The sequence below is a fragment of the Culex quinquefasciatus genome, chromosome 3 (assembly GCF_015732765.1).
Source record: "Culex quinquefasciatus strain JHB chromosome 3, VPISU_Cqui_1.0_pri_paternal, whole genome shotgun sequence".
Taxonomy (NCBI): Eukaryota; Metazoa; Arthropoda; class Insecta; order Diptera; family Culicidae; genus Culex; species Culex quinquefasciatus.
Window position 1 is genome coordinate 33,093,086 of NC_051863.1, and position 24,332 is coordinate 33,117,417.

Consider the following 24,332-nt stretch of genomic DNA (forward strand, 5'->3'; position numbering starts at 1 on the left):
TTTAGCAGATTGTCTTTATTTTCACTCATCCAGATTTTCTTAAAAGTTAATGACTTCCGAAAAATAATAATAATACTTCTCCAACCTTAATTGATTAGAATCACAATGGCCTCTCGACACTCCTGCCGTTCTGCACCGCACTATCGCAGCAACGGCGGCGATATCGAACAATGCTGTTTTGTGCACTTTGTGCTCCCGTTGAACTCACTACGCTTAGCACCTAGAGGTTTAAGTCATGGAACGCCCTGAACGCGTGCTCTGTGCGTTTAAGCTAGCTCGTTGATCGGTGTCTTCTCCTCCTCGCTTTGGGCTAGCTTCCCATTTGCGCGACTGTTTCGCTTCTGATCGTCGGTGATGGGTTGCATTTCCTTCTCGATGTCACTGGGCAGTTTGTGCGGATCGTCAACGAACCCGCTGTACGGGGGAGGACCGACCAGGCTGAGGATCACTGGAAGGAGTACGAGGCCGTGGAACAGGCCGAGTAGAATTACCAGGAGGAATATTTTGAAGAACGTCCGGTAGGTGTACGCCTCGGAACCGGAAAGTACTGCGAGGGATAGAATTGTTGACCCACCGCCGTACAGGACGGCTGCGCCGATGTGGAGCACTGTTTCTAGTGTTCGCTTGTTGCGGTTTCCTTGGCTGACCGTTAGGAAGGTATGTCCAATGTGCGCCGCGTAGTCAACGCAGAGTCCTACGGCAAGCTGGAGTGCGATGCACGAGCAGAGATCGAGGGTGAGACCCCACTGCTGCATGAAACCGCCGACGTTGAGGATGGTGAGCAGGACGCAAATGAAGATCCAGAAGCAGATTTGGGGATTGACTATTAAGACCGCCGAACAGAACATTACGCCAACCATGGCGAGCGCAACGTTGCGGTAGATCTCGGTGTCGATGATTTCGTCTGTGACCCAGTTGCCGAAGATTTTGGCCCACAGCGTTTTGTACTGGTCCCCGGTTTTGAACTGATGATGCGAGAGGATCTCCTCGACGGCGTACTTGGCCGGAATGTACTGCTCGCGTTCCGAGAACGGCTTGAACTTGAAGTCGATGGTGGTAACCGTTATGTTCGGGACCGGTTCGCCGCAGGTAAGCTTGGAGGAGAATTTGAAGTTCATCTGGTAGCGGCCACCGTCGTTGCTGAACAGGAACTTTGACAGGTAGTCGCGGAATTTCGATTCGCTCAGCACAACTTCACCGATGTCCTTATCGTAATAGGTGTGCACAAAGTCCTGGAATGCCGCAGGCCAGGAATTGACGCTGTGCAGGATGTCGGTGCGGTTTTCCAGCTCGTGGGTGAGGTGAAGCAGACCTTTCAACTCGGCTGTGTAGTTGTAGCTGCCGAATAGCAGCATTGCTTCGTATCCATTGTTTGGGAATTGCTCGCGCGTTTTCAGGACAAACTTGCTGTAGTAGGTGTCCTCGGGAATGAACCAGTGCGGGTCAAACTTCTGGCGTAGATTTAGCAGATTCTGAATGTTGAGACCCGTCATGATGACCACCGTCAGAATGATGACGGTTTTGCCCAGCGTGGTCAGGATGACCTTCGAGTAGACGGTGTTCAGCGCTCGGTGCATAAGGTCGTACTGGCACCAAAGTCTGGTAGATTTTTCGTCGTGGATCACCCACGGCACGAAAGAATTTCTTCGCGCAGCGATTCTTCGTTCGTCCAGGGTGAATACCGCCACGTAGAACGTTATCACAAACAGGTACATCATTAGCACGCCGAACGCGGCGTAGATGCAAAACGACTGTAGCGAGGGCAGCACCGTAATCGATCCGACCGCAAAAGCCACAATGTCCGTGAGCGATGTCACCGTAATCGACGCCCCGGCATGTTTCAGCGTAAGACCCATCCGCTCGGCCAGCGGTAAATTCGAGTGGGTGTCGTGGATCTTACGGTAGCAGGCCATCATCACGAAAATGTCGTCCACGCCGAGACCCATCAGCAGAAAGGGTAAACACGTGTGCACCGGACCGTACGAGACCCCAATCAGGGCCACAATGCCACACCCGGCCACGAAACCCATGCCGACGCTGAGTAGACCTACCGAGCCCAACATTATCCTAAACTCAGTCCAGCTGAACTTGGACAGCACCAACTGCATGTAGATAAACATGATCACACCTCCAAACACCAGCTTGTCAATGTCCTTGAACATGGAGTCCGCACTGATATCTCCGTAGCTGCGGCCCGCAGCGTAGTACAACAGCGATCCTTCCTCGACCTTCTCGCCCTTGATCACGTGCAGCTTGTCCAAGAATGCCGCCTCCCACAGCATGGAATCCTCCGTGACCCAATCCTCAGTGCCAGCGGCATTTCCACTCACATCGGCGTCCACCTCGCTGTAGTTAACGTGGACCATCCAGTGGGAAACCAGCGAGGTCGCGCCCACAATACGACCACTCTCGTCCCGCTCGATGCCACCCAGCAGGTCCGAGTAGTCGATCGTGTGCCCGGTGACCGGACTGATCTTGGTGCTGTTGAGCTTTTCCAGAATGTCTTCCTTGGTCAACCCGGCGATCACCTCGCGATCGTACTTCCACAGCTCCAGTATGCTGAGCTCCATGCAACCCACTGGGAGTCTGTTGATGATCGGGCAGTACATAAAGTTAGGGAGGTCCACGCTAGGGTTCATGAAAGGTCTGGGCTTCTTGGTGCGTTTTGTTGGAGCTACCGTTTCCTCACGTCTTCGCCGACTCTTTGCCGTATATTCCGCGATCAAAGGCACTCTAAAAATGACAAAAGTTAGAACAATGTCTTCCCCAAGACCCAAAACCACACATACTTGAAGCAAACCTCCTTCCAGCTGACCGTCGCACCCTTGCTGTTGGTCACGGCGACTGACACGATGTCCTCGGTGATGTTGGCCAACCGTTGCAGCACCTCGGGCCGCAGGACGTCCGAACCCGTCAGCATTACCGTTTCGACCCGATTCCCCTCCTTGAAGTGTTCGATCATCCAGTTGGTGTCGTGCAGGAACTTGGAGTTCTGCGGCACCCACAGCTTCATGGGGCTCTTCTCCTGGTGGAAGCGGAAGAAGCCTAGCCCGCACAGGCCCACAACGAGCCAGCTGAGCGCGATCGTGCGCCATGGGTTGTTGGCGATGTGGACGCCCAATCTGGAAAGATGAGGATAGTTTTTTTTTTGAATAAATTTCTATTGAATCGCAAAACTCAGGAACGCGAAAACAGGAATGAAACTGCAGATAGTTATTCAATCAGCGAAAAAGGTGCACGAACTCACGCTGCATTGAACAAGTAAAAGATCTTCCGCTTCGTTGGCGGTTCACACCATGATCATGAACGTTGGAATTCTTCGCGGTTCGCTGCGGTTGGTTGGTTAAGGTCGTTCAAATATTTTTAAGGCACGTGTAGTATATTAAGCAGCAAATCGAAAAAAAAGATCTTAACGACAGTATTTTGATCCTTTGTGTCGTAGGCATGGTAGTGAACAGATATGTGATTTGTATTTTTTTCAATTATAAAATAAGCACTTGCAAAGTACATATCCAGGATGGCAAAAGGTGGTGTGAGATCAAATTGAGTTCTGGTTTAAAAAATAGTATAACAATCAATTTAACTTTCAATTCAAAAGTAATAAATATCCTTATTTTACAGGTTTAGAGATAATTAGGGAGGAATACAATTTGTAGTACTTTTCATTTACTCTATTACTTTTATCCAATTAAGGCTCTGAAAGGCATCATTCCCGATCGGCCATTTGGCGGCCATGTTTGTTTTAGAAAAACATTCAAATCTTGATTCAGAATGTTTCAATAAAAAAAAAATTTCTTTGTGTTGTTTGTAGAAGCATTTTACACATCGTGATTATTTTTTCATTTCAATTTACTACTTCCGGTCCCCGAATTCAGAATTAACTTTGCCCCAAAAGTGAAAGACACTATCTACCACCTTTATTTTCCATTAAAACAAGAACTAATTCAAAAGAATCTATTCAGTTATATCGAATATAGACTAACAGTACGAACACTGCAACAAGCTTTAAAATGACTTGCCAAAAACTTGTCGAAATACCTGGAAGTTCGATTCCGTATTTGCATTCTAATTGTCAAATTTTGTGGGTAAACATTTGCTAACGCCAAATATTAGCCTCGAATGAGCGCATCAAGCCAACAAGGAGGTTAACGGGTGATTAACGATACACACAAATGTGAATTGCTTACTTGTTTGACATTTTTAAAATTTTCTAAATTCAGCCTTAACAATGTGTTTTCATCTCTTAAAATTTTAAATATTAATTTACAGATCAAATAATTATAATTGCTTTCCACAAAACAAGATGGTGAAAATTAAAAAGTTATTCTTAATCCAAGTAGCCTTTCCCGCAACAAAACAAGATTATAATGTCAAATCAAGTACGCAATGACACTCCTTGCCCAGAGTATTTCGTTTGGGTGTAACCGCGATTCGCATGCTCCACCGTTCGTTGTCGCCACTTGAGTGTTTGTTTACATTCGGCCAGCGATGTTTATCTGTCCAAGACACGCTATCGTCTAATGCCGGCTGGATTAGCCTACGTATGGCGATACCGACGGAACCATGTTCGTCTTTTAGAGCCAATGCGACCTTGACTTTCAAACCTACCGCAACAAAGTAAAAAAAAAAAAAACAATAATGAAAACACGTGTGACACGCCGTGCTCAAAGGTAAACGGAATTCATTTGGCGCCAACCGATTCAAACGTACACACAATGTCATGACAGTGCAATGGCCTTGATTGGCCGCGAGGTGGTCAAAATATAAGAATTGAACTTCCGGTTAGTGTAATGAATGAATAATACGTCATTAACTTTAAGAGTTATTGATATTTCGATCTTGAAATAAACATTGCAATCAAAACATGAAAGTTAAAACAAGCTAAATATTGAAAACGTTTATTGAAAAATATTTTAAGAATTAAGCACAAAACTATCACAAACCCTTATTGAGTTTGGATGACAACAAATATTTTTAAGTAAATGTTAGTTACGTAGCCCAGTGGTAACGCTTCCGCCTCGTAAGCGGTAGATCGAGGTTCAAATCCCGGCTCAGACCAACACAACTGGTGATCTTTTCCCTTCTGGATTCGATTGCTTGGTTAAGGGAAGGTAGTGTATCGTCACAAACTGGACCTTATCAAGACACCTTAGGAAGACAACCCATGGAATGTTAACATAAACCTTAACATGTTAACATTAAGTTGATTAACAAACTGTCACTGAATCCGCTTCGATACTCTTCACGGGTGTTCCCCTCAGGAACAGGGAAAGATTTACTAAATGTTAGATACAAAAATTTCAGTCAAATTGGGACAAAAAGATGATCTCAGTTTCTCTCTCTCTCTCTCTCTCTCTCTCTCTCTCTCTCTCTCTCTCTCTCGCTCTCTCTCTCAATTTTGACAGTTCATTGCAAAAACAAAAACAAAAATCGCAAATCATCCAAAGATTAATGAAACCGCCCCTCGGGGTGTGTTGATCTTCGATGTGCGTCAAATCAGTCTCAAGTACACCTTTGCCGAAGAAGGGTCGTTCAGAAGTTGTTCCCCTTCTGTTTGCACTCTTTCTGCTTCCTCTAATAATAAGGTGTGTGCGTGGGGGTTTCCAGGTGCTTCGTTTCACATTGACCGACAAAAACTTCAGACAGATTAAGTAATGCATTGAAGTCGCTCTACCGTGTTGGACTGATTTTTAGCGAATCGATTCTCGATATTTGCTGAATCGAAATGATACAGCAGATTTTCTGCTGTTATGGGTCAGGGGGTAAAGATTGCCATTTTGCTAGAAGTTTGAATGATTAAGGGATTTGTTGTAGTCATCGGAAATTGTACCAGGATCGTTTTTTATAAGTTTTTAGAAACATGCAAGTTGGATAACATTTTTGATTTTTTTGTTGCAACATCTTTTGAGGAAAAAATTATAGAGATAGAAATGTCCAATGTTTTTTAACAGTGTTAACCACTGCAAAAAAAATCTAAATCAATTGAATGTGAAATTTTATGTTTATCATAAATTCCTAGTAATGATATTTTGTTTGGCTAGTTGATAAACGTAATCTTTTTGTATGCATCTTGTGAAAAAAGTTGACAGAAGAAAATACATACAACTTTGGACGTTTGTACCAAGCCTTATTTTGAACCGGTTTCGATGATTACTATAACATTTGATTCTGAAAGATGTATAAAAATGACTTGAAATAGATGAAGTTTTTGATGTTTTTGTTCAGTAAAACAACATTTTATTCCTTGGACTCTTGAATGATTATCTGAACAAATGAAATATTTTTTCTAACAGCAAACATAAAAATAAACAAAAGTGCCAAGCGAGCATGAGCATGAGCATGAGAGACCAAAATTTTATGTAATAAAAAAAGGTGCCATGAACCTATAAAATGAGTAGCAATCTATTTGGAGGAAAATCTTTTTTAATTTGTATTTTTTTCATTTTTGGTCTACCTTGATAAAGATAATTCAAGAGATTCTTAGCACAAAGTAAATTTTTTTTGTCAAAAATATCTTTAATATCACCAGAGCAAAAAATTGCACCCACAAAATACACTTAAAGAAAAATTAATGTCTATTTTATATGTACAACAGCTCAGCAACGCAATTTCAGGCGTAGATCAGTGGTCCTCAGCTAGCTGAATCTCGTGGGCCATTTTGGAGTCATAGCATTTTAAAAGTAACTAAATACTTTCCAAATATTTTTGGATTGGACTCTTTATAAGAGCTTGACCCCTTTTCTTCCAATCTGCGTACCAGCCTTTAGGTTAAAATCGTATTGTAATTATTTTGTCGAGTGGAATTAAATACGCTGATATTATTGACTTAAAAAAAAATATTTTCTTCGTTGCAAGTTTTTTTCAAGTTTGGAAAGTCAACGAAACAAGATAAAATTTATTGAATCGAAATTTGGATTCAAATCTTCTTTACCGAAAAACAATTGTTGCGTTGTTGTGCATCTTTATTCCAATATTTAAAAAAATATTTTTAAATGATTTATTTTTAGGACACGAGATTTAAAACAGTGTAGAAAAATATATTTCTGGTTTTATTCGTCATTCTTATTTCTTTTTATTGTCTTCTTTAAATTTCTTATTATTTATTATTGAAATTTATGAAAAAAAAAAATCAATCGGATTTCTTGACGTGTTTTGAATTTTTTTAGTATTCAAAAAAATAGCAACGATCTTTATTTTTGACATGATTAATTTGATTTTTTAAAGCATTTTTCCTGCAAAACTTGATTATTGAAAAGTTGTTCTGAAAAAAAACATTATTTTTGCTTATGAAAATAAAGAAAAATAAAATGTATTAGAAGTAAAAACAGCCAAAACTTTAAGAAATTTAAATTTAGTACCTTGCACATAATTCAACCTAAATAATTGATTCTGAAAATATTAATATAGAAATGATAAGAATTAAATTCAAACATACAGAATTTTTAAATGTGAAATAAAATAATAAAAAAACCAAGGGAAAACCAAACAAAATGATGAATAAGCCAAATTTTATGTAAAAAGCGAAAAAAGATCAAATAAATGTTGTGTTATATCTGAAAATTTAATCTCAAGATTATTTTTCTAATTTTGACACTCAATTTATTTATTGAGTATTTCATGAACAGCCTTTAGGGCCATAGGTCATAGAACTATTTTCAAAATGCCATCGCGGGCCGGACGTTGGGCAGGCCTGGTATGGAGCGTGGACAATCGCCAAATATCCCTCCCCCCCCCCCCTAAGTTGTCCACGTGGTTTATGGATGATCCCTAAGATTAGAATCATTGTTTTTTTTTAATTTGAATGAAATAAAAACGATTTATTGTGTTTTAAAAGTTGAACAAAAATCTATTTTTTTTTAAATAGCATCAAACAAATGTTTTTTTTTTGCAAAATAATTGAAATCATGTTGCACAAAAATTCAGTGTTTTATTGTTGAAAAAGATTCTTTATTTATTTATTTAATCTGGTAGCGTATGGCTTACACCTTTTCAATTGCTACCTTGCTATTTATTCTTTTATTCTCAAAAATTACAACCTGACTGGAAGAAAGCATAACCTTTTAAATATGAAGTATAACATATTTTTCAGGAGCAGTGCGTGGCCGAATGGTTACGCTGTCCACTTTGTAAGCGGATGATTCTGGGTTCGATTCCCATCTGCTCCAACCTTCCATCGGATGAGGAAGTAAAATGTCGGTCCCGGCCTTGGTTGTTAGGCCGTCCAGGTGTAGGAGTCGTCTCCATGCCATAAGTACAAACAACACACCAAACCAAGCCTACTCCGGTGGAATCGCTGGCGGCGGTTGGACTCGCAATCCAAAGGTCGTCAGTTCAAACACTGGGGTGGAAGGTTCCTTGGAGTAGAAAGAGGTTTGGTTGCTCTCCCCATTCAAGCCTTCGGACTCCTAGGTTCGAGCAGAAACTTGCAATAGAGACAACAAAAGACCCGGGGGTCGTTAATGTGGATGGTTTGATTTTTTTTTGAACATATTTTTCAATAGTTTCATCTTTACTAAACTAAAAGTGAGAGGTACATAAACATTGAATTTTTTTTCAATATGATAACTTTTAGGGAGTAATAAAAAATGTTCTTTAAAATAAACATTATATCAATTTAAAAAAAAAAATTAAAATTACAACTAATCAAACCATAATTAAGCTTTAGATTTTGTTAAACCTTATTCTATGATTTCTTGATTTTCAATCAACCTTTTTATTTTTTTTAATCGAATGAAATTAAAATGAAATATAATTTTATCATCAAATACCTTTTTATATTCGGATATTAAAATTCATCTTGAAAAAAATTGTTCAAAGTCCATATTTCTTTAATGTCTTTGAAATTTTCGTTAATCAAATACAACCACTTCCGGCTAAATTTCTCAACTACACTCAAACCCCGATGGTTTGACACCAACTGTTGTCAAACGAACGGGGTCACGTTTTAGTTTGACACCCCTTTTACACGGAGTTCACACACACTACAAAACGCTTGTTTTGATAGTGTGCGTAAGCGCCGTGTAAAAAGTGACAGTTCGTCACTTTTTAGTTTGACTTTGACCAACCAACGGGGTACAAACTAAAAAGTGTCAAACGAAAAAGTGACCAACCACCGGGGGTTGAGTGTATTTTTACCGTATGTTTGAAAAAATTTGAGCAATTCAAAGCCATTTTTCAATCATGCTCAAATGTGGTTCGAATCCACAGTCTTAAATTTATGGCATTTTAGGCAGCGTGGTATGAAAATAAATGAAAATTACTTTTTACATAGATATTGTTTTTCATGATTTTTCGTCCATTTAACATTTTAAACTTTTTACTTATATGATTCTAGAGAACTTCACATTAGGAATCCTGAGTTTGGTGACCACTGGCTTAGATGGTTTTCTGCACCATGTTTGAATTTTAAAATTTATTGAACAGACTTTTTATGTTTTCAGACCATCTCATTTTAAGTCTCGATTTCCCCACTTTCGTTTGACTTGAAGTGCTGATTTCTGACCCAGATGCTAGTTATATATGTCCAAACAATCCCAGCGGATTCTAGAACCTCGAATAAAATTTGTCACCCGTCACCCAGTCACGACGTTCTAGCAGGATTCTAGCAGAGTTCTCACAGAGCTGGATATTCTTACAGCATTCTAGCAGAAATGTTCCACCGTTCTAGCAGGATTCTGGCAGAATCAGCTCTGCTAGAATATTTCGTTACTGGGCACCAGCTAATCGAATTTCAAATCATGGTCGCTCATGACTAAAACTGATTTACGGATTGCATTGCAATCGTCAAACCCAGTTCATAGCGAGAATGCGAAAAATGTGACAAATAGTTCATTACACGACAACTGTTTCAACCGGTGTGGCACCAGCAACACTTACAGCACCCATTCAAGGTGTTCGCCAACACCACTCACCTGTAGAAAAACTGTCCAATCGCAATCGACACGTTGTACGAGAGCCTTCCGAGCCAGCTCAGTTGCGCCACATTGCCAGCGGATTCGCCCTCCGACGCGCCAAGTTCTTCGCCCGCCGGCACGGTCGATGACTTCCTCCGATAGTCACCGTTGGCGCCGTTCTGGGTTGCGCCGTTCCCGGCTGCGACGATCTGGGGCTTCTTGGCCCGACTCGGTTCCGCCAGCGGAATTGTGGCTTCGGTGGGTGGCATTGCCGGAGTTCACTTGGTTTTTCCTCCAAACTTTGAGATTCAAAGAGAGCACACACACTTTTTTGTGTCGTTACGAGTCACTTAATCCAAACTGAGCAACTGAATTGGACAAATTGCTGAACAATGTCCACATTTCACTGAGGAGGGCACATTTCCGAGGGGACGCGCCAGTCAGTTCATGAAGAGTGACAATCAACACGTGGTCCACTTGTCGCACTCGATCAGACTCTGCAATTTCCAGCTGAAACTCACTGAGTTGGGTTGTTCACTGTATGCTTCTTCTGTCCACGAAGTTTTTACGATAAAAAGGCACTGTGTCAATCTTTTGCGTTCACAAACAAAACAATCTTGAGGAGATGAAATTTTATTTTAGCACTTGTCCGGTTTTCACTTTTTCTTCAGCTTCAAGACACAATTGTTTCGGTTTTTGTACTTATTCAGAGGTAGCTGAGCAGCAATGCAATAGTTTTGCTGATGTTGGTGTGACGGCTTCCTTTACAATCTGAAGTCTGTTGAAATTGTTTTGCAATTTTGATAATTGAAGTTTTTTCAAGAGCCGGCATGTGCAATAAATTGCTGAATCACGTCAATAAATCACATACAAAGTGGTTTCCCACTAGCGGTCACGCCTGTTTATAATCCCAGAGTTGTTGGATCGGGTTTGAATTTGCAAATTATTGGAATACATTCGGAATACTCTGTCGGATAAAAAAAATACAAATTGGGCAATTCTCTAGCTCTTCGTAATTTTTTTGTGATTCCTAATTTTGTGTTTCTTTTATTTACAAACTTGGAAACTTTCCATACGAAAGTGCTTTTAAAACGTTCAAAAACCTGTATCTTGAGAAGGGATTTTTTGATAGATTTGGTGTCTTGTGCAACTTTACAGTCGTGATTTTGAAATTAAGTTTTTTTCCAAAGAGATGAGGAATTTTAACAAAGGATTCTTTTTTGACTTTGAAAATTGGGTCAATAGTTATTTAGATACGCTGAAACTAATAAAAACTCACAAGCATAATCTTAGCACTGTAGCTACATTAAACTTTAGTCCTTTAGTCCATCACCCTCAGGGTTTCCGTCAAGAAGTGTGATCACATTTCATTCACGGTCCGGCGTTCTACTTCACACTGAGCCAGCTTTGACCACCACGACACATTCGAGAGCAATTTAGTTAACGTTTTGCCGGCTGGAAACGTAATCAACAGCGATAAATTACCGTCGCACGATTGCCTTTTGTGATGCCCATTGTGTCATGATGAGAAAATGGAGCACTTTTTTTCACAACAAAGAATTGTTGTTGGCTGGAATGCTTTGTTTCGTTTCTGTAAAATTCAAAACGATTTTTGAAGCAATCGACAATTCTTTAATAACTTAATTTTAGAAGCACTTAATTTTATTTCAACAAATCTAAAAAAGGATTGGATTCAAATATATTTGTCCCTCCAATCTAACTTATTCCTCAAATTTGGAATCTAAAAGCTCACACAAACTCCAAGGTCAGTTTGGATCACGGCTCAACGAAGCGTATAGCTTCAATTAGGAGCCTGACCTTATTCCGACGCGTCGTCGTCGTCGCGCTCGCGGTACGTCCGGTTTCGCTCTAATCTAGGCAGAACTTTTGATTCGATTCGCGTCTGTTGTTGAGTCGAGGGCATTTAGCAATTAATTTCAGCTCAAATTTGACGTTTTAGCTTTAACAACGTTTGCATGCTTGAGTTTTGGGAAGGTAAATCAACCTTTTTTTATAGCATTAATACACAACCGAAAAAATAAACTTTATTTGTTCCTGTCTAAATATATAAGACGATGAGAAAATGTTTAGCTTGTACCGTTATTTTTGTCACATCCATAAATAAAAAAAAACAAACTAGTTTTTATTACCCATCTAATGGACCAACCAAAAGCACGGAGAGACGTAAAAGCTCCAAAAGCTGCTGGAGCCTGATGCAGTAAAAAGCCATAAAACTCCAATCACACGCATCTACAAATTTTCGTGTCTTTTTCGTCATGAATGAAACCTTGTCCACATATTTTTTACGGTGCAACAGTTTCCCTTATTTGAATCCTGATTATTTTTAAAGAAATTTAAAAAAATCTGACTGTATTGGGACCATCCATAAACCACGTGGACACTTTAGGGGGTTGAAATTTCCAAACAAATGTCCACGTGGTTTGTGGATGGTCCCATTTCAAATTGTATACAGTCCAGACATGATTATTCGAAGGCCTTGGCAAAATTTCACTTCGGATAATCATAACTTCGGATAATCGAACCACAATTTTTTTTTCGTTGACTTATTTTTTATTGTCGAGCTTAAGTATGACCCCCAAGCTACTCCAAAGAATGTTTTAATCCAAAATGGGGTCGATTTTTTTTGTTCATGATTCGATTATCCTAAGTCTCATACAAACCTTCGGATAATCGAAACTTCAGATAATCGAGACTTCGGATAATCGAGTCTGGACTAGGGTATTTGTTCTTATTTTGGGCCCAGTACCTATTTTGGGTCTACCAAACTTAATTCATCGAGATTGAGCATTTCATCAAATCTGGCAGGAATCTGCCACCTGATAATGATACGTGCAGTCATTATCTTCATTTTGGAGGGCAAGAATAGTTTACTTTTTCCTCCTAAATTAGAAATAAAGCAATGAAAATAGCACTCTTCACTTTTTCTTGGCAAATCGCTAGTTGCCCTTTTGGTCGAAAATTTTCATCACTTTTGCTTACCGCTTGTTGACACTCAGCGTTAAGGCTTTCGTCGCTCGGCACACGAATGAGAGCCGTCCCCCGAATTTCCAACCACCGGCAATATGTTTTTTTGGTGGGTTGCACAATCCCGTTGCAAAAAACAATCACTAAACTGCCACCAAATCAATAAAATAACTGATTAAAGTTACTTCGTCCATTTCGGAGAGAATGGCTCTATATTCAGTCCATTTGACACTTCTAAAAATTGTGACAGTGTGTGTGCGCTTTTCACAAGTTACAGTCTTTCTGGCATTTTACGGGCTTGTTGTTTGGCTACGCAAAAAATGTTCAATTGTGTTTAAAACTCGTAAAGAATGATAAAAATCATGTCCAAGCTAATTATGCACGTAATGCAAGTGAAATCAATCGTTCTAATGTTGATTTGTGGTTTAAAACAATGATTGAGCATATTTGTCGACCGAATTTGTGCGGCTGTACTGTACGAGCTGGGGCTGAACCGTACGCCAAAAAAGTTTGCCACGTGCTTCGAGATTTCAACCAATCAGAAGGTAGGCCGAAAATATGCACAAAGAAGGTCGTTTCTCGGGCTTATACAGAAATATAAAGTATTTTCGTCAAAAATGTGATTTAGTAAGAGCATTAGCATTAAAAAACCAACTTATTCATGTAATACAAGCAAGGCTGCCTATAGCAGCCTTTGAGAATACAGTTAAACCTCGTATAAGAGCGCCTCGCATATGCAACTTTGCATATACGAGTCATTCCACCTGATTCGGTTTTGTCGCAAGAGTTGCATATGCGAGGTACAGGGCTTATGGGATTTTGGCTATATGGGAGACATAGACTATATTTTTATAAAAAATCATCTAAACTATACAAATTTATAGTGTTTTGGAATCGTTATGAAGTCAGGTATACAGCTACACCAAATTTACATGGTTTACGATGTTCTAGGTCATCCAAAACTTCGTCAAGTTAAGGCCTATGTGTTCAACGCCGTACAAGTATGAGGTAGGCGATTTGACTGTGGTTTTTGACCTCAGATCATATCCGGATAGCCTCAGGAGGGTTCAGGGACTAGTCTACCGATATGTGGTGATGTTCTGGGTCTCCTGTAGGGTCCCGGGAGCTACGTCCGATGGGTCTACCGCCGTAACACGGCAGAGGTCAGTGGTTTTTGACCTCAGATCATATCCGGATAGCCTCAGGGGGGTTCAGGGACTAGTCTACCGATATGTGGTGATGTTCTGGGTCTCCTGTAGAGTCCCGGGAGGTCCGACCGATGGGTCTACCGCCGTAACACTGCAGAGGTCGGTGGTTTTTGACCTCAGATCATATCCAGATAGCCTCAGGGAGGTTCAGGGACTAGTCTACCGATTTGTGGTAATGTGCTGGGTCTTCTGTAGAGTCCCGGGAGCTACGGTCAATGGGTCTACCGCCGTAACAAGGCAGAAGTCGGTGGATTTTGACCTCAGATCATATCCGGATAGCCTCAGGAAGGTTCAGGGACCAGTCTACCGATGTGTGGTGATGTTCTGGGTCTTCTGTAGAGTCCCGGGAGTTACGGTCAATGGGGTTATCACCGTAGCTCGACAGAGGTCGGTGGTTTTTGACCTCAGATCATATCCAGATAGCCTCAGGGAGGTTCAGGGACTAGTCTACCGATATGTGGTGATGTTCTGGGTCTCCTGTAGAGTCCCGGGAGGTACGACCGATGGGTCTACCGCCGTAACACGGCAGAGGTCAGTGGTTTTTTACCACAGATCATATCCGGATAGCCTCAGGGAGGTTCAGGGACTAGTCTACCGGTATGTGGTGATGTTCTGGGTCTTCTGTAGAGTCCCGGTAGTTACGACCGATGGGTCTACCGCCGTAACACGGCAGAGGTCGGTGGTTTTTGACCTCAGATCATATCCAGATAGCCTCAGGAAGGTTCAGGGACTAGTCTACCGATATGTGGAAATGTTCTGGGTCTTCTGTAGAGTCCCGGGAGGTACGACCAATGGGTCTACCGCCGTAACACAGCAGAGGTCGGTGGTTTTGACCTCAGATCATATCCAGATAGCCTCAGGGAGGTTCAGGGACTAGTCTACCGATATGTGGTGATGTTCTGGGTCTCCTGTAGAGTCCCGGGAGGTACGACCGATGGGTCTACCACCGTAACACGGCAGAGGTCAGTAGTTTTTTACCACAGATCATATCCGGATAGCCTCAGGGAGGTTCAGGGACTAGTCCACCGGTATGTGGTGATGTTCTGGGTCTTCTGTAGAGTCCCGGTAGTTACGACCGATGGGTCTACCGCCGTAACACGGCAGAGGTCGGTGGTTTTTGACCTCAGATCATATCCAGATAGCCTCAGGAAGGTTCAGGGACTAGTCTACCGATATGTGGAAATGTTCTGGGTCTTCTGTAGAGTCCCGGGAGGTACGACCAATGGGTCTACCGCCGTAACACAGCAGAGGTCGGTGGTTTTGACCTCAGATCATATCCAGATAGCCTCAGGGAGGTTCAGGGACTAGTCTACCGATATGTGGTGATGTTCTGGGTCTCCTGTAGAGTCCCGGAGTCACGGCCGATGACTCTACCACCGCAACAAGATAGAGGTCGTAGGTTTTCGACCTCAGTTTATATTCGGATAGCCTCAGATAGGTTAAGGGACTAGTCTACCGATTTGTGGTAATGTGCTGGGTCTTCTGTAGAGTCCCAGGAGTAACGGCCGATGGCTCTACCACCGCAACAAGATAGAGGTCGGAAGTTTTGACCTCAGATCATATTCAGATAGCCTCAGGGTGGTTCAGGGACTAGTCTACCGATGTGTGGTAATTTTCTGGGTCTTCTGTAGAGTCCTGGGAGCTACGGTCAATGGGTCTACAGCTGTAACACGGCAGAGGTCGGTAGATTTTGACCTCAGATCATACCCAGATAACCTCAGGGAGATTCAGTCACTATAGTCTACCGATATGTGGTAATGTGCTGGTTCTTCTGTAGAGTCCCGGGAGCTACGGCCGATTGGTCTACCGCCGTAACAAGGCAAGGGGTCCCTGAGTCCCTGAACCTCCCTGAGGCTATCCGGATATGATCTGAGGTCTAAAACCACCGACCTCTGCCGTGCTACGGCGGTAGACCCATCGAACGTACCTCCCGGGATCTTACAAAAGACCTATCACATCGGTAGACTAGTCCCTGAACCTCCCTGAGGCTATCCGTATATGATCTGAGGTAAAAACCACCGACCTCTGTCGAGCTACGGTGATAACCCCATTGACCGTAACTCCCGGGACTCTACAGAAGACCCAGAACATCACCACACATCGGTAGACTGGTCCCTGAACCTTCCTGAGGCTATCCGGATATGATCTGAGGTCAAAATCCACCGACTTCTGCCTTGTTACGGCGGTAGACCCATTGACCGTAGCTCCCGGGACTCTACAGAAGACCCAGCACATTACCACAAATCGGTAGACTAGTCCCTGAACCTCCTGAGGCTATCTGGATATGATCTGAGGTCAAAACCACCGACCTCTGCAGTGTTATGGCGGTAGACCCATCGGTCGTAGCTCCCGGGACTCTACATGAGACCCAGAACATCACCACATATCGGTAGGCTAGTCCCTGAAGCTCCCTGAGGCTATCTGGATATGATCTGAGGTCAAAAACCACCGACCTCTGCCGTGTTACGGCGGTAGACCCATCGGTCGTAACTACCGGGACTCTACAGAAGACCCAGAACATCACCACATACCGGTAGACTAGTCCCTGAACCTCCTGAGGCTATCCGGATATGATCTGTGGTCAAAACCACCGACCTCTGCCGTGTTACGGCGGTAGACCCATCGTTCGTAACTACCGGGACTCTACAGAAGACCCAGAACATCACCACATACCGGTAGACTAGTCCCTGAACCTCCCTGAGGCTATCTGGATGTTATCTAAGGTCAAAACCATCGACCTCTGACTTGTTACGGCGGTAGATCCTTCAGGCGTAGCTCCCGACTCCACAGAAGACCCAGAACATTTCCACATATCGGTAGACTAGTCCCTGAACCTCCCTGAGGCTATCTGGATATGATCTGAGGTCAAAAAACCACCGACCTCTGCCGTGTTACGGCGGTAGACCCATCGGTCGTACCTCCCGGGACTCTACAGAAGACCCAGAACATCACCACATATCGGTAGACTAGTCCCTGAACCTCCCTGAGGTTATCCGGATTTGATCTGTGGTCAAAAACCACAGTCAAATCGCCTACCTCATACTTGTACGGCGTTGAACACATAGGCCTTAACTTGACGAAGTTTCGGATGATCTAGAACATCGTAAACCATGTAAATTTGGTGTAGCTGTATAGCTGACTTCATAACGATTCCAAAACACTATAAATTTGTATAGTTTAGTTGATTTTTTTATAAAAATATAGCCCATGTCTCCCATATAGCCAAAATTCCATAAGCCCTGTACCTCGCATATGCGTGCTTCGCATAAGAAACCCCCATATGAGGTGCATATGCGAGGTTTAACTGTACATCAAATTAAAGTTGCGATCGGCTTAGTAGGCCCAAAATAGGGACAAATACCCTATTTTGCTAGAAAGATAGTTTAAAAGTTTAAGACTATATAAAAAATTAAAATGTAAAAAGTGTTTTGCTGCAATCGACGTTGAAATTGACAGTGTAATAATTTTCCTAAATTGTTCGTTTTAATCTCTACCTGTTTGCCGAAGACATCATACGATTAGATTTTTGAATCTCGTGGGCTTTTTTTTATAATCGCAAATTGTGTTAATTTTGTAACTAACTAATCTAGTGCTTTTCAATTTGGGTGGTTTCTATTAGCGTTGATTCCCGTGCTAATTTTTAGTCTCTCTTAAACAGCGGCAGCCTTAGAAGGGTTAATTAGAATTGCTAGGGTAATGTTCGCTCATGCATTGAGGTGTAAAAAGAATTTCAGCTATAGGCTTAAGTAGCCGAATCTGCGTGACATTGCACAGTGGTCCAGGTCACGAAATTAGGTGGAATATGGAATTTCAAAAAAGAAAAGACCTGGACCACTGTGTATTGACCTTGAAGCAGATTGATAAAAGTTTCATGTCATTGAGTTCAAATTTGACCTAAAAACTGCTTTGTAGGATTTTGTAATCTAAGATGGTAGCCAAAAGGGCGATGGCGGAATTTTGAGTATATCAATTTGGTAATGTAACAGTTCTCGAAATAAATCTTTTTTTTTTTTTTTGATAATCGATGCTTTGCACAGTCGAGTCTGGATTGTACTGCATTTTTTTAATATGTGTTATTAAGGTCGTAAATGGTGTTATTCAATCTTGAGACAATGACTATCAATGATGGTTTTGAATTCAGGGTCCAAAAATAGTAAATTGAAATGAAAATTAATCACGACATATTTAAACTTTTTTTGCCACACGCCCCTGATCGCATAAATGTCCCATATGTATTTACATCGTATTTGAGTTATTGATTCAGTTTGGTTCGAAATCGTGTGCTCTTTCAAAAAAGCATACAACATTAGGCCGTCCCAAAAAAATGAAATGTTTTCAAATCTTCGGTGCTCACCCCTAGAATGATAGATGAGGATGTCAGGAACAATGTTTTCATACAACAAAAAAATCCCAAAAATGGTTTACAACTCGCGCGCGGGGCTTGAATGAAAAAAGTGCTTTTTTCGAGTATTTTTTAGAAATGCGCGTAACAATCATACTAAAGTCATTCAAATTTGGTCGCCTTGGGCTTCAAGTTATAGTTTAATGTCCCCTGAACAAATTCCTGAACAGACATAGTCCATAAAAGCTTGTGTTTACGTCACATTGTGAGAAAATCTCATGTTTTTTCCTGAAATTTTATTAACAAACAAGCCTTACCCGAAAAACTTCGTCTTTTCCTTTTTCGCTTGTTGACGTTTTTAGCTTTTTCCTTGTTCAGCCTCCTATGATCAAAATTTGATTTTATGCAACTATTTCCATACAATCTGCAGATTTTCCGGAATCAGTTCCAGAGTGGCCAAAGTTGCCACTTTTTGGCGTAAGAACCTTCCTTGGGCTTATACGAACCCAACGCAACAAAGAGCACCTCGATCCGACGCTCCGTATTGAACTGATTCGCGTTCGAACAAAACCGTTGAAATTTTGTTAGTTTAGAACGAGCGTTTTAGAGCGAGCAAAATAAAAATATCCAAAAAATATCCCTTCCCGTTTGTAATCATAGTAGCCAATGTGTTATGCTAAAAACGCTTAAATACAAAGGATTTTGAAAATTCGTTACTTTTTGTTCACTAAAATGCAAATATCTCAGCTTTGTGTGAACATAAATTGAATGCTAAAAAAAGCAAAATCATCTCCGTAAAATTTCCTATAAGCTGAATGCATAAATTTTGGCTGCAAATTTTTTTGGCTAGTTTTGGAGAGTGATTTTTGAAAATTTTTAGCCAAAAAAAAAATTTCTCCCTAAATGCATGCCATGCCTAAACATAAGCTTTTATGGACAAACACAGAACACCCAGAGGAGATGGGCGGGAATCGAACCCGGGCCCCTTAGCGCACATGAGGGATCGGCAGCCGAAGCCGCTAACCACCGCGCCACGAGGTGATTGTTACGCGCATTTCTGAAAAATACTCGAAAAATGCACTTTTTTCATTCAAGCCCCGCGCGCGAGTTGTAAACCATTTTTGGGAATTTTTTGTTGTATGAAAACATTGTTCCTGACATCCTTATCTATCATTCTAGGGGTGAGCACCGAAGATGTGAAAACTATTCATTTTTTTGGAACGGCCTAATACAACATCCAGTAGGAGAAATATACCCATTTTAATCACTCTAAGCCGTTCGACCAATTCTCATCACTTTTGCAGTTTTCCGCTATTAAATCAACATTTTCAGAAGTATCAACAATGGAGAGTTGCTTGCTCACTTTAATTTGAGCTATTTATTACTTTGGAACAGTCAAAAACACTTTATAAAAGCTGTAAATCATGATCAAAGTGCTGATAGGCTGATAATAGAAATAGGCTGGAAAAGGGTATAGTTCCCCTACTTTGTTCTAGAAATCATGAGGAAATCTAGAAAACTTAACACGTAGCCTTATGTGCGGGACAAACTTCCAATGCGTTTTTCGCAGCTTGCTTTTTTTGCATATGGTATACATTTATACACAATAGGGAGCGGCCGTGGCTGACTGGTTACGGTGTTCGCTCTGTAAGCGAATGGTCCTGGGTTCGATTCCCATCTGCTCCCAACGTGAAAGTATAGGAAATATAAATCTTGAAACTTTGAACATGAACGAAAAATCAAAGTCGCTCGAGTCGGGGTTCGACCCCCCATCCTTTGGATTGGTAAGCAAAAAAAAAAATGCTAACCACTAGGCCATCGCGACTTGGTGAGCTATGACTGGAATTAGGAATACTGTTACCACCATCAACTATATACGCGCTGGGTCCTTGTCCATTTGACAAGGGTTCGGAAGTTCTAAATAACGTTTGAATCCGATTGGTGCAAACGTTCTTCAGGGCGGGGCTTGTCGGTAAAGCTGAAGTACCTCGCGCTCGGCTAGCCAGCGTAGAAATGGGTCACCGAAGCTCGGCAGAGCTAACACCTTCCAATTGCCTATGCGAGTTATTTGCATGTATAGAATGTAGATCTAAAAATACATGGAAACAACTCAATTTGTAAGAAGCGGCCGCGTGGTCCCGTTTGGTTGGTTGCACACACACACACACACACATGGTATACATTTATACACAATTGTTTTTACGAACAACACAAAGCAAACCATCTCTTGATTGATACATTCTGAATCAAGATTAGAATGTTTTCCTAAATGGGTAATTCTCCGCCAACTCACACAGCAGTTGCCCCGACCCCTCTTCGATTTGCGTGAAACTTTGTCCTAAGGGGTAACTTTTTCCCTGATCACGAATCCGAGGTCCGTTTTTTGATATCTCGTGACGGAGGGCGGTACGACCCTTCCATTTTTGAACATGTGAAAGAGGTGTTTTTCAATAATTTGCAGCCTGAAACGGTGATGAGATAGAAATTTGGTGTCAAAGGGACTTTTATGTAAAATTAGACGCCCGATTTGATGGCGTACTCAGAATTCCGAAAAACGTATTTTCATCGAAAAACACTAAAAAGTTTTAAAATTCTCCCATTTTCCGTTACTCGACTGTAAAATTTTTGGAACATGTCATTTTATGGAAAATTTAATGTACTTTTCGAATCTACATTGTCCCAGAAGGGTCATTTTTCATCTAGAACAAAATTTTTCATTTTAAAATTTCGTGTTTTTCTAACTTTGCAGGGTTATTTTTAGAGTGTAACAATGTTCTACAAAGTTGTAGAGCAGACAATTACAAAAATTTTGATATATAGACATAAGGGTTTGCTAATAAACATCACGAGTTATCGCGATTCTACGAAAAAAGTTTTGAAAAAGTTGGTCGTCATCGATCATGGCCGTTCATGGTCACCCGCGACAGACACGGACGACGAAACAAAGAGAAACGCAAAAAGTAACTTTTTCAAAACTTTTTTTCGTAAAATCGCGATAACTCGTGATGTTTATTAGCAAACCCCTTATGTCTATATATCAAAATTTTTGTAATTGTCTGCTCTACAACTTTGTAAAACATTGTTACACTCTAAAAAATAACCCTGCAAAGTTAGAAAAAACACGAAATTTTAAAATGAAAAATTTTGTTCTAAATGAAAAAATGACCCTTCTGGGACAATGTAGATTCGAAAAGTACATTAAATTTCCCATAAAATGACATGTTCCAAAATTTTTACAGTCGAGTAACGGAAAATGGGAGAATTTTAAAACTTTTTAGTGTTTTTCGATGAAAATACGTTTTTCGGAATTCTGAGTACGCCATCAAATCGGGCGTCTAATTTTACATAAAAGTCCCTTTGACACCAAATTTCTATCTCATCACCGTTTCAGGCTGCAAATTATTGAAAAACACCTCATTTTTCGCATGTTCAAAAATGGAAGGGGTCGTACCGCCCCTCCGTCACGATATATCAAAAAACGGACCTCGGTTTCGTGATCAGGGACAAAAGTTACCCCTTAGGACAAAGTTTCACGCAAATCGAAGAGGGGTCGGGGCAACTTTTCCCGATTTCGTGTGAGTTGGTAGAGAATTACCCAAATGACAGACCGGGAGTGACACCTTTAGGAGCCTTAAGGTTGAAAAAAAAAATCTCACGTGAATTTCTTCCCTATCAAACTTTACAAATCGGACTTAATTTCATGTGATGATTCATGACAAGTAACTTTCCACAACACCATATAATCACACGTTTTAAGCACTTCGTGTTTCGCGTCCGATAACTCCAATTACACTCATTTAGAGAGGATGTGCCATGCAATCATCATGTTAGAATATCTCCAACAAACCATGACTGGCAGTTTTCCATAACCTGAAATTAAACGTTCGTATGCCAATTTACGTTAGAAACCGGAATCTTGTTCAGCCAATTCCATTTTTCATCAGTTTTGGTCCCCAAAGTGGCAAAAATATAAACAACAGATGAAAAACAACAAAACCGGTCTAATACCAAGATTATATATTCCATGATTTTTTTTCCTTATATAAAGCGCAAAGCTTCTTATTTATTCATTTTAACATTTTTGAATTTCCAATTTGTTGACCACCAATTTGCAAATCAGCAGCACATAGAAACACGCAAATCCATTTCGGACATCGAATCGCGCGGAATTCCCGATAGCGAGAAATTGGTTCAATCGGAACGGCAAACAACAGCCGCGAAATGGTTCGCCAAGATCCCATCTCACCTTTAGACCTTCATCGCCATATAGCGCTTTTGGTTCGATTAAAAAACGGAATCTCATCGGGCCGGCACTTTTTTTTATCCGCTATACAATTTGCTTAGATTTGCAACGAATGGCGCGAAGACGACCGCGCGGATATTCGCTATGTTAGTGAGTCATGGCTTCATTACAAATAAGAAAGGATAATTGTCGTAATGGAAGTTTCGAATGGATCCAGGAACACAAAAAGAGCATGAATTGGCATTGCAAAGTCCAACGAATTGCTTAGACTGTATGAATCATCGGGATTGTTTTGAAATACCACGTAGTATTGATTGATTGACAACTGAAGATTGCCAAAACAAAGGTTACTCAAAGACTTTGCTGATAGTATCTTACCCCGAGTTATTTATTTATGAAATTCAGATTTATTAGGAATTACCGCTTTACATGAAAATTTTGAACTACTGAAGAAAATCTTAGAATAAATTTTCATGATTCTATTATCCGAAGCCCCATACAAACCTTCGGATAATCAAGTCTGGACTGTGCTAAAATTTTTATTTATCAGTGAACCACACTACTCCCTCTTCGTCGGGTCACCGGTTCCAGTTCAATCTGGAATACCCCGGTCAGCCGGAATGTTCTCGAATTCGGCAAATCAGTCCAGTCTAGCTGTTCCGCATTGCAACGGCTTGTGTTTTGAGGCGTAGCAAAACCACCAATTCTATCGACTCATGCGAATCTGTTCCAGTGTGGAGAAAAATATCTCTCTGAAAAACGGCATGATTATGCAAATAAACCACGACACTCTGGAAAGCCATTAGCAAGTTTGATTCGCGCCAGTGGAAACAGTCTCTCATCGAAACTTCCAGGTTGTTGGATGTGCACATTTTGCAGCATAAAGATGATCGTTGAAATAATTAATATTGATATTTAATAAAAATATAATGGATAACTAACTCTTTCAAAATAAAAATTATAAAAAAATCATTCAGCATATTGAAAGTAACAACAAAAAAGACAAAACGAGCAGTACTGCATGAACGTCCTCAATCGTTATCGCGGCTTTGTTTAGCCTCCAACGCGATTAGTTTGATTAACCCTGCCGCGCTTTGAAAGGTATTGTGTTACAATCCAGTTTGAAACCTTTGTCCACAGCTGGAAATTACCTAATGGATACCGAAAATGCCACCATAATTATTCCGTTTTTCTTTTTGGACACCATTTCTCTATCCAAACTGGTTTTATTTATGGAGGATGTGACCCAAAACAAAAAAAACATCGGTTTTGAACACGCGTTCAAAATGAGAGTTTCTTGTTTTAGCTATGAGCTAGGCTGTAGAAACCGTTAGAAAATCTGCAGCCTTGAATATTTAAAAAAAATTGGCTAGAGAACTTGAAAGCATGATTTAAGCTGGATAAACTCTGAACAAAATCACAAAGAAAAATAAATCATATTTATAAATCTATACAGTTTTTCTAAAAAGGACTCCAGGAGGTAACGTCAGATGGGATATGTTTTGCAACCATATAATTGCACTCATGCGAACAAATGGAGCTTCCCTGATAAGAGGATAGTGTTTCACTCGACTAAATTGCGTGATAAACTGCACTTGAACAGAAAGTGGCGTAATTTTGCAAAAGGTCGCAATAGGGTCAAGTACAATAGTAAACAGAAG

General features: G+C 41.0%; 1 protein-coding gene across 10 annotated transcripts in view; it reads right to left on the reverse strand.

The window, feature by feature from the left end:
* Positions 1–24,332, reverse strand: part of LOC6045179 (NPC intracellular cholesterol transporter 1 homolog 1b) — a 30,142-nt gene continuing 5,810 nt past the window's right edge. For 5 of the 10 annotated variants that reach the window (XM_038259926.1, XM_038259923.1, XM_038259925.1 and 2 more), the window contains exons 2-4: positions 9,912–10,671; positions 2,790–3,122; positions 1–2,733 (exon numbers count right to left, since the gene is read on the reverse strand). In XM_038259926.1, coding sequence (XP_038115854.1) covers positions 267–2,733; positions 2,790–3,122; positions 9,912–10,162 — 3,051 coding nt within the window. In that variant the 5' untranslated portion in view covers positions 10,163–10,671 and the 3' untranslated portion in view covers positions 1–266. Of the gene's footprint in view, positions 2,734–2,789; positions 3,123–9,911; positions 12,264–24,332 lie in introns of those variants that run through there. The other 5 variants (XM_038259930.1, XM_038259931.1, XM_038259932.1 and 2 more) reach the window with 3 other exon arrangements.